This window comes from Xiphophorus maculatus, chromosome 14 (assembly GCF_002775205.1).
Source record: "Xiphophorus maculatus strain JP 163 A chromosome 14, X_maculatus-5.0-male, whole genome shotgun sequence".
Taxonomy (NCBI): Eukaryota; Metazoa; Chordata; class Actinopteri; order Cyprinodontiformes; family Poeciliidae; genus Xiphophorus; species Xiphophorus maculatus.
In genome coordinates this window covers 18,798,371-18,808,427 of record NC_036456.1, presented here as the reverse complement: position 1 = coordinate 18,808,427, position 10,057 = coordinate 18,798,371, and the positions used below count along the sequence as shown (strand labels likewise).

At 39.1% G+C, this 10,057-nt stretch overlaps 1 protein-coding gene across 4 annotated transcripts in view; it reads right to left on the bottom strand.

Annotated features, from left to right (window-relative positions):
• Positions 1 to 1,657: 1,657 nt before the first annotated feature.
• Positions 1,658 to 10,057, bottom strand: part of LOC102222347 (semaphorin-4F) — a 75,075-nt gene continuing 66,675 nt past the window's right edge. For all 4 annotated transcript variants that reach the window (XM_023346880.1, XM_023346878.1, XM_005799632.3 and 1 more), the window contains 12 exons: positions 7,803 to 7,901; positions 7,346 to 7,457; positions 7,133 to 7,252; positions 6,876 to 7,024; positions 6,608 to 6,789; positions 6,247 to 6,388; positions 5,942 to 6,155; positions 5,578 to 5,687; positions 5,299 to 5,450; positions 4,285 to 4,340; positions 3,982 to 4,172; positions 1,658 to 3,216 (listed from right to left, as the gene is read on the bottom strand). In XM_023346880.1, coding sequence (XP_023202648.1) covers positions 2,512 to 3,216; positions 3,982 to 4,172; positions 4,285 to 4,340; positions 5,299 to 5,450; positions 5,578 to 5,687; positions 5,942 to 6,155; positions 6,247 to 6,388; positions 6,608 to 6,789; positions 6,876 to 7,024; positions 7,133 to 7,252; positions 7,346 to 7,457; positions 7,803 to 7,901 — 2,232 coding nt within the window. In that variant the 3' untranslated portion in view covers positions 1,658 to 2,511. The remainder of the gene's footprint in view (positions 3,217 to 3,981; positions 4,173 to 4,284; positions 4,341 to 5,298; positions 5,451 to 5,577; positions 5,688 to 5,941; positions 6,156 to 6,246; positions 6,389 to 6,607; positions 6,790 to 6,875; positions 7,025 to 7,132; positions 7,253 to 7,345; positions 7,458 to 7,802; positions 7,902 to 10,057) is intronic.

The window sequence follows — 10,057 nt, the reverse complement described above, 5'->3', positions numbered from 1 at the left end:
TTTTAACTCAACATCGAGTTGACTTGTTTTAGAAAATATTTTTTTGCCGCTTTCCAACAATAATGACTGAAATTCGCTTTGTATTCAGTCCTGTTATGAGTGAACTCTTACATAGCGATACGCATAAATAGATCACTAATTTTTTCTGTAATTCTGCAGGAAATTCTCACAAAATATTATCAGGGTGGATTGAATGAAGCAGCCAAAAAGAAGGTGGGTTTCTGGGCTCACAGCACTGTGTTTAAATGTGATCAGTTGATAATAATTATTCAATAAAAAATAATTGAGTCTGCATTTTACATGAAAAATCTTTTGCCCAACAGGCACACCTGGACGATGAACTTACACGTTTTGTAGAAGATTTTCAGGAAGATGTTCACAAGATTTCTCTTGTTGTAAAGCAACTGAAAGTCATAACATGGAAGAACCTTTACCTGAGCGAACTCCCCACTGTGGTCGATAACTTTTTAAATAAAAGGATTCAACAGGCCAATAATGATGTAAAGGCTTATGAAAAGGAAATGCAGGACATCTGGGACTTTGTAAACCACAAAGAAAACAATCTTGACAAGCTTTAACAAAGCTTATCCTAAAATTAAATTCTTTCTCTTGTTTTGTTTTTATGAAAAAATCAAGAATAAATCACAAGTTATATGTTAGATGATCAAGGTGTTGCTTGGCAGTTGGTGATTCTGTTTCTTTTTAATAAAACTAAATATGCAGCTTTAAATTAAAACTGAAGGATACTGATCTGAAGAATTGCTTGGCATTGGGTTGCACAGACTCGAATTTGTGAAGTGGTTTTATATTTCTTCTGGTCGGTCCATCAATGCAGAAAGTTCAAAAATCAAAGCAGGTCAACTTCATACACAAAGTTAAGATACAGTCTTGGGAAAAATTATATGCAATGCAATAATGTGACACTGTGTAGTTTTACGTATCTGATTACCAATAAAGATGTCAACAAATCAGGTTTGAGATCTTTCAGCTGTTTTTTGTCTCATTATGTTGGAGATGCAAAAAAAGGGAGAGAAACTGAAGATCAAGAGGTTTTTTAAATTCTGAATAAAAGTAAAGTAGGCCTGATGTCAAAGTTACAAAAACCGTCATTCCCGTATCCAAATGTAGAAATGGATTATCAACTTCTGACTTTGAGTTTATCGTTTCTACCCTACAATGTGTATTGTTGTTACAGGAGTATTTACTGCAGAACCTGACAGAAGAAAGATCTCCAGGGAAATGGAGTAACCCTCGACTTTCATTGGTTTTACCTTGTTTACACTGTAAACTGATGGGTCAATAAAATTACCCTCCAATTCAGGATTCCATCTATCTAATAAAACTCAACATTGTCACAATTCAATGTTTCAAAATATGGAAAATCATGAGCGTCCTCTTAATGAGTCTTCAGTCAGGAGCTTCTTCAGAGCCGCTGTAATACTGACTGCTACTCTTTGAAGAAAGGTCTGAGTTACAATAACATGTAATTCTCCTTTGGAATAAATAAAAGTTTTTGTTTTAATTTAACTTTAAATGAATCCAGAACACCAAACGTACTTTAATATCAGACAAACATAATCCTAGTAAATATTTCATTTAGAAATAATTACATTTTGTGATATTTAATGATTTCAGAGAAAGAAATAGGAAGATGCAATGACAACACCACTCTTTCTTTTATTATAAAACACATGACAAAAAAACAAGACATTTAGGTTGAAATCCACTTACAGAATGAGGTGACGGTGGCTCTGAGTTAAAAAAGGTCCAATCTTTAAGACATCATTTGAAAGACGTTCGACTTGTTTCAATAATCTGGAAAGCGGGTCGGCTCCCAAACCCGGACAGGAATCTGACCCTGAATCTGTGAAGCTCTTGGGGACATCAGTCATGTTGACAGGAACAGTCCTGTCTTTGGTTCTTTAGTCTCTGACAGCGACATCTCTCCATCACTGGGGCCCAGACTGGTGCCAGAACTGGGCCCTGCGTGGCTCAGCAGTCCTTTGGTGCGTTTGGATCCATCAGGGTGTGCGGTATGAACGGTGCGACCACAGAGAGAGAGAATTAGCGACACCTAGTTACAGAGAAAGGAGCTACAACTGAAGTGCACTTTGACTTTTGAAGTTCCATCGGTACAGGTGAATGACAGTACGGCAACAAAATATGGCTTTTCCACGTCTACACATGTAGGCATTTCATCTTTTATTTCCTGCTAACATTGGAAATACACGACGACTGACTTTCATGTTCACTTCTCAGTTATTTACATTTGCCATTTATATCCAAACAATGCAAGCTGTGGCTCTCCTGAGTGTTACAAGAGTGGTGTATCACACGCTTATATTTTTTATGGTGCGCTTCAGTCCATTCATAGAAGTCCTCTGAAGAGACTTTGACTCATATTCTCATAGATCCCTAGTCTCTCTCTTCATGCCACAGCTCCCATTCAAAGGCATTTAGCAGTACCTAAAGTGGCATTGAGTTTATTTGCAGATTGCAGAATGTTTTCCTTCATATTGAGCTTTCTTCACACGGAGCAAGTGGAGCTTGAAATTCTGACAAACTGACGAACTCGTCCTCTAGTCCTTTCTTCCTCGCTCCCAGCAATTCATCCACTCCATTTCCCTCCCCCGCCTCCTTCTCTCCCAAATCTGGCCGCCCCCAGTCCCTCGTCCCCGTCCTGCCCCCCAGCGTGTTCGCTACTAGGATCTCGGAGTTGAGCTTCAGCCCGCTGCCACTGGTGTCGCAGTTGCTGTACAGAGAATGCCCATTGCTCGTGTTGCTGCTAATCCTGGAGCCGCTGTAGCTGTTAGCATGGGGGCCACCGTTACCCTGACTGCTGAGCAGCGTAGTGGCCGTGGTTGACGTCGTCTTGCCGTTTTGTTTTTCCGACGACCTGAATCCGTCCGACACCAGGCTGGAGCTGCTTTGGGACTGCGGCGTTGTCAAAGAGCACAGCAATTTCTGCTCCTTTCCCGATGACAACGAGTTATCGGGAGCGCGATTGCCAGAGCGGGTGCTGTTTTTCCATGGGTTTAAGACATAGAGAAGAATTGCTCCACATACTAGACCTAAGAAGAATAAAAGGACATAGATTGCTAAGTGATGTCGGTTTCCATTCAGGGCAGACGATCCTCTAGCATTGGGTTCCTCAAAGTTCAGGAAAAAAGCCGCTCGCCGGCAGGGGGTCGGGTCTCTGACGTTAGGTCCTCCCTCCTGAAAGACAAAAAAAATACTGGGATAAAGCAAAAAGTGTGATACAATGCCTTCAAAAGGATTCAGACTCTTAAGTTAATTTGGTAAAACTACTAACTTTGTGCAATAGGATAGCGAAATGTTTGTGGAGATGCTAAGTGGGAAAAAAAATGTTTTAATTATATTTTTAAAGAAATCTTTTGTTTAAAAAATCCTCTGAAGTTCAATTTTCATATTATTATTATTGTTGTCAATAATAATAATAATAATAATATGAATAATTATTAACAATGTTAATAATAATAATTATTATTATTATTATTATTGATGATATTTTTAAAATACATTCAATTCAGAGTTCACTGCCAGCCATATGAGGAACAGTTAATATAAAAGATATTCTGTTCAGTTCATAATCAATTAATCAACTTTGTTTATGCCATTAGGCAGATTTGATTAGTGATTTGAGTCAGCTTTCTTGCCAAACAGGAAACTTTACCTACAGACATAATAAATATAAATATAACATGCTTTCCATCCAATCTAACTGTGCAGGAGTCGTTTTGCAAAGACACATTTTCAGTCTCAATATGTGTAAAGCTGCTAGAGACTTACCCCAAATGACCTGCAGCTAAATGTAGTAAAAGGTGATTGGAAAAGTATTGACTAAGGTCACATTATTTGGATTTTTGTTTGTTTGTACAAACTGATCTTGCTCTATTACATAAATATGAGTCACCATGGATACTTTTGTAAGACTTCATAGACACAAAAATAAATCTGTACCAGGCATGTGCAAACGTAGCTCCCCAGGTTTTCCTCTGTCACGGTCACCGCCAAGTCAGAGTGGTGCTGCCTGGTGTGTCTGTGGGGAGGATACTCCCAGCTGCAAGGCCGAGGAGAAAGCTGGACACATGGCAACAGGATCTGCAGCCCAGGGGAGACTTTCAGCACCTTGGTGGATGGATCGCATCGTCCTACAGCACAGGGAAGCAGAGAGCTTAAAAACTGTATTTACCACGAGATGTGAAGGTTCGAAAACAAAAGAGAAACCTTTGCTCATTTTATGTGACACCTGGATCTACTTACCCGCTTGAGAATCACAGCTTTTTAAGGCCTCATCCACAACGTCACCTGAACCAGGACTGGAAGCAGAAAAACAGAGAATCACTCAGATTGTTGGCTAATGTTTGTTCTTCTATTTCCTTTTGTCCAATAACTATGTTTGGTTCGTTTATTTTTAATTATGTGATGTTTTTTTTCTTAATATGTTTTCTGACTGTTTGGTCATTCATTATTATTACTTATTACAAATAAGGACTAACAGAACAAGATGGGTGTAACAGAATGGACTTCTTGTATAGTTAGCTACTTTAGTTACTGTTGTAAACTAACTATTATTAATCCAATCTAGGGCAAGCAAACAAAATAAAAATAAAGTGGCAACAAATAATCCGATAATTTTTTTAGCAAAGGAAAAATTATTAATTGAAATTTCTCAATTTAAAAACGTGATTTTCCCCGTTCTTGCTACTTTCTGGCAAAATGCTGTGAAGTAAAGCGACTAATGCGACAAAAAATTGTCAATTAGTTGTTTAGGAAAGAAAAGGTGGCAGAAAAACAAAGAATAAAAATCAAAGTTTAATTAGTTTTTTGTTTGATGCTTGTCTGATTCCTGATATCTTTAATCATTGCTTGATTGTTAATTGTGGATTTTAGTAGTGTGGATTATTTTGGATTTTTTTTATAATTGCTCCTTTAATTAGTGCCTCATTAAAATTGATTTATTAATTTTATTTAGTTTATTCTTTCTCTCTTTTTTCTTTCTGTCTTTTAAGAGACATTTCACTCAATATGTACATTCTAAACATACAGTTGAATTACAATGAAGTCTGTTTCTGTCTTATACATTACCCTGTCTTGACTATTTTTAGTGATGTAAGAAGAATAATCTTGATAAATATTTGATGAATGAAGCAAAACATTTACATTATATAAAATGGAAAGCGTCAAAGATAATCTAAAAGTCGCCTTTAATATCTAACTTAGGGGTAATCTGCCCTACATTTTCAGCTTCAGACGTCTTTCTGTTGTTATACTCACTCTGTGAGTGTGAATCTGCAGGTTTTGTCCTCTGCGCTCCACTCGCAGCCAACTCCTCTGGCTCTGGCACAGACCTCACAGCTGGAGTACAGAGCGCAGCCTTCAGTCTGGACTTTAGCCACCGACTGCGGGCTGCCCACCAGCGCTTGGCCCTGGAAACACAGCGACGCCTTACAGAACCAACACACACTAAAACTAGCAATTTAATTTTACGATTCAACAAGCTAAATAAAAAAAAAATGAGAGGCTGGATGTGAGAGACAAAAGCTAATGCTTTACCTGATGCATTATTATATTGTTAACAGGCTCTTGGGGTGAGAAAAGAGGAATCTCTTGAAGTAAAGTTGCATTCTGGTTCGCTACTGCCACCTGGTGGAGCTCCCCGCGATCTACAACACAGGAACCAATTAAAATGTTTTTATTTAAGTTCAAATAAAAAAAAAGTCATATTAAATTAATACAAACTAAATTTTATTTTCTGCCGCTATTTTAAATATTTGAGTTTTAAGCCAATCAACTGTTTGAGCATTTTAAAAATTGCCTGAATGAATAGTTTAAAATGTAGTTGAGAAATATAAGCATAGTGACTCAAAATAAAAGTTTTCATATTTTAGAAGTTTAATCTCTATTCCTTTCTTCTGACCTGTTCCAAGATGGAGGACGGCTCCTCTCCGGTCCTCCGCCTCGCCCATCAGCGTCACAGCCAGAGTGGTGTATTTAATTCCCTTCCGGACCAGCAGGGGCGCTGCAGTGACGCTGTTCTCCATCAGAGGGTGATCCCTCACAAAAGTCAGCACCTTATCAGGAAGTTTCAATGAGGATCCGAATCCCTGAGCCTTTAAGTCGCTGTTCAAACACTAAACAGTAAAAAAAAAAAAAAGAAAATAATTAAATGAGGAGAAAACAAAATGTATTAATGAAAGCAGAAAGAGCGGTGGCGCTCGGCACCTGGCCTGGTCTTGGTGTGGGGACAGTCTCAGGACTGTTCCAGTTCTCACATGTCTTCTTCAGCTCTTTAAAAGGACCGTCCATCACTTTGCTGATGTCAAACAGACTGAAGACGCACACCGCTGAGATATCATTGGGTTCCCTGGGAAAAAAGAAACAAGAAAGGGGCAAAATTACAAAGCGTGGTTTAAAGTTTAGAAAACTGTTTTGTCTTACTTGTCTGTATCACGCCCTGGTAAAATATTAAAAAGGAAGTTACCATCTATTTAAAATTTGGTCACTGCTGTGCAATTTTTGCCCACATATTCAACACTTTTATAAAGCATATTTTCAGGTAATTGTTTTCTCTGACTGTTCTTACCACTGTGAGGTGAACAGCCCGTAGAAGTGTGTGCTGCTGGGGTCTTCTGGGGAGTGTTGAGTCGTGAAAACGTCTGTCAGGATGTTGTAGCGCTGACCACTCGCTTTGTCTTCACACACCAGCTGCGCCTTGAGAAAGGTGGTCCATCGTCGCTGCAGAGTCTTCATCCCTCCCACGTCAGACTGAACAATCAGACAGCGTATATTTACTCCAGCAAAGCCAAAAAAAGAAATGCAAATAAGTCAATTTTGTCAAATCTCTGGGTTACCTTGCAAACCCGCACCACCCTCGGCACTTTGGTGTACAGATCATGCTCTTTGGCCATCTCAGTGAAGAAGAAGTAGATTTTGTCGTCGTCTCCGGTCGGGTTGCTGTCTGGGGCCTGCTCTATCAACGCCGAGCTCACAAACTCTGGGTCTGAATACATAAACAACAAAACCAAATGTCCAGTAAGGTCAATCACAAGACGTGACATTAAGATCAAATGTGTGTATTTGGGTGCTGGAGAACTTCTGAGTGCCTCACCGTTGAGCCAGTTGATGGATTGGTCGGTTCGGACGCGCTCCTGCTCGGGGCCCGTTGCCCTGCAGATGTCATAGGAAGTTCCCAGGAAGTTACTGGTGGCTGCTGTGTATAGGATGCCATCTGAAGAGAAGAAAGAGGAACATTTATAACAGAGCAGGCTTGGGAAGCATGAATTAAGCCAGTTAAGAACTGATCCAAAGTTTTCCCACTTGCCTGCCATTACAGCTGTGTAACGCTGATTGGGCTCAAAGGGGCATTTGCCCTTCCCAGTCTCCATCTTCACTGCTCCATCCTCTGTTTTTTCCAACGTGAAGGAGGGAAGGTGCTGCAGGATGACAGAAAAAAAACACGACTGGGTTAAACTAAACTGCCCAGAGGCGCCAGTAAGGATCTGGCTGAGCTGTAGAGTCAGTGTGAGGTGGTTCTATAACCACATACAAATCCATAAAAAACTCTCCTTAGATTTCTATTTGGATAAAAAGTAGGAAAAACATGTTTTACTTTCTATGCACCTAGACGTTTTACATGAAAACTGAATAAAATACATTTACGTTTGTGTCTGAAATTTAATAGCCACTCTTAACTCAAACACAGAGCAGATAATGACTTGTTTGCAGCCAATTATTCACATGCTGTTGCCTAGAAGTATGAAGATGATGGACACACTCACCAGAAATGCACACTGGGGGTCAAAGGCGTAGGTGCCACACACGTAGATGAGACCGTCGTTCAGGAACTCCAACAGACGGATGTAGTTGTTGCAGTCCGCCTGCAGGGGGAGACAAAGTTACAGAAATCAGTCAGGCCCAAGTATGACTCCTTGGTTCAACTTCAACATTTTGTAAATATAATAATACATTCTTAGATTTCTGTGTGAAAACTTTCCATGTAAATATTCATAGTATATCCCACATTTGAAGGTATATTGCAGATTGATGCACAAAGTAGATAAATAACGAACAATGATGTCATACCTGCATATGTTTTAAAATGTTTTAGATATTAATATTTTGGTCTTTTAAAAGTTTTGTTTTGGGAATATAGCTTTCTTTTGTTCATGATCTAAAAACAATCAACAGCAGACCAACAATGTAATACTTTTATTTCTTCTGTCTGTCTGAAGTGGAAAAATACCTTTATAGTCTCACCTCACTTAGCAGGAAAAGATGACGCAGGTAATTTATATTGAAGTGTGTTTGTGTGTGGGGGTGTGCATGTGTGTGTGTGTGTGTGTGTGTGTGTGTGTGTGTGTGTGTGTGTGTGTGTGTGTGTGTGTGTGTGTGTGTGTGTGTGTGTGTGTGTGTGTGTGTGTGTGTGTGTGTGTGTGTGTGCAGCACAAAGACTGCATGTTTTTCTGGATGAGCTCCAGGCCTGAGTCACCTCTTCCCCAGGGAACAGATCCTCTCCCAAGCCCAGATCATGTCACCTGAACCAGCCCTCCCCGCTAACCCGCACCAGCCGCCACCGCCATGCTGGTTCAGCTCCGTGGGAGGCCCACTGCCAACCAAAATACCCTCCAGTCATTAATACAGCCTCAAATCAGGATTAAGATTTTAATGTGTCGCTTTAAATTAACACAACAATAAGACTATTGTTACTCTATTCATTTTTAATGACTAACTCTATGATTTCAACCTTTTAACTAAATGAAGCTGCCAGATGGAATAAGATATTCCTTAACTCATGGGTTCGTTGTAGGCATTTTACAGTCATATGATGAATAAACAGATCAAATTAATTTGGAAGAAAATCTATTGCATCTGGCATTTCCATATTCATAATCTGTGTTTAGTGAAATCCTGCAGTAATGATTTAAATTTTACCAGTTCAGCCAATGGGACCTGCATTATTGGTATCCACTTGGTGATATGATCATCAAATCAATAGATATGATTTCTGCAAATAAATACTAAATTTTTGCTTGGAATTTTGGAGACATGTCAGTAGTTCATAGAATAAAAAACAATGTTCATTTTACTCAAACATAAACCTATAAAAAGTAAAATCAGAGAAACTGATTATTCTTAATAGGCTCTTAAGTTTATTCCAGAGTTGTACCAGAGTACCATCCTGATCCAGGAAATAGTCTGTCTCAGTTTCTGGAGTGAAACGTTTCCTTCCCAGTTAGAAAATGTGGAAGGGAAAAGTGTAGCATGCCTCCCCACTTATGTTCAAGTTTAGCAAGTTGAACTTTAACCTCACACATATTTGCAGCCATCAAGCTGAAGCTAAAAGTATTAGCAAACATGTATGCAAATATTTGAGCCTGGATCAGCACAATTCTGATCCTGTTTTTATTGAAGAAAACTATGCATGTTATGTTGTCAATGAACCTTAGAAAAAGACAATAAAAGCCCAGAAATATAACGTTGTGGTTAGCTTAGGAAAGCTGCTTGAGAAGAGGGTTTCTAAGTTAGCAAATGTTTAAGTAAACCGCTAGTTTCCTAGTTTCCCCAGTAAATCTACCTTCACTCTAAAGCTGTATAAACCCTGAAATGTGGTGTGAAAGGTGAGGAGACAAAAATCCTCAGTTCTCCAGAATGTTCTCACTCCAGCGGTTCTAAGCTGTCTCTTTCAAAGATAACCAAGCCCACAAACACATGCAGGTGGTCTTCTGTTGAGTCTGTCGCCGTGGTTTTCTAAACGCAGTCTTGCTTTTTCTCATAGTTGCTTCCTTCTCTCTTCTTATTCCCTCTAACTCAGGCATAATCTTTTAATCAATGTTTTTACAGGAAAAAAAATCCCTTTGTATTCTTGCTTTTATCAGTGAGTCAGCTTCCCAGTTTTTTTACACAGGAACAAAGAAATCACTAAACTGCTAAAATGAACTTTGAGTATACAAAGGTGACTTACTGGAACACGGTTGAGAGGCGGTAATTTCACAAGTATCCATTAAAGCTTAAAAGCGTTGTCAATCTGACATTG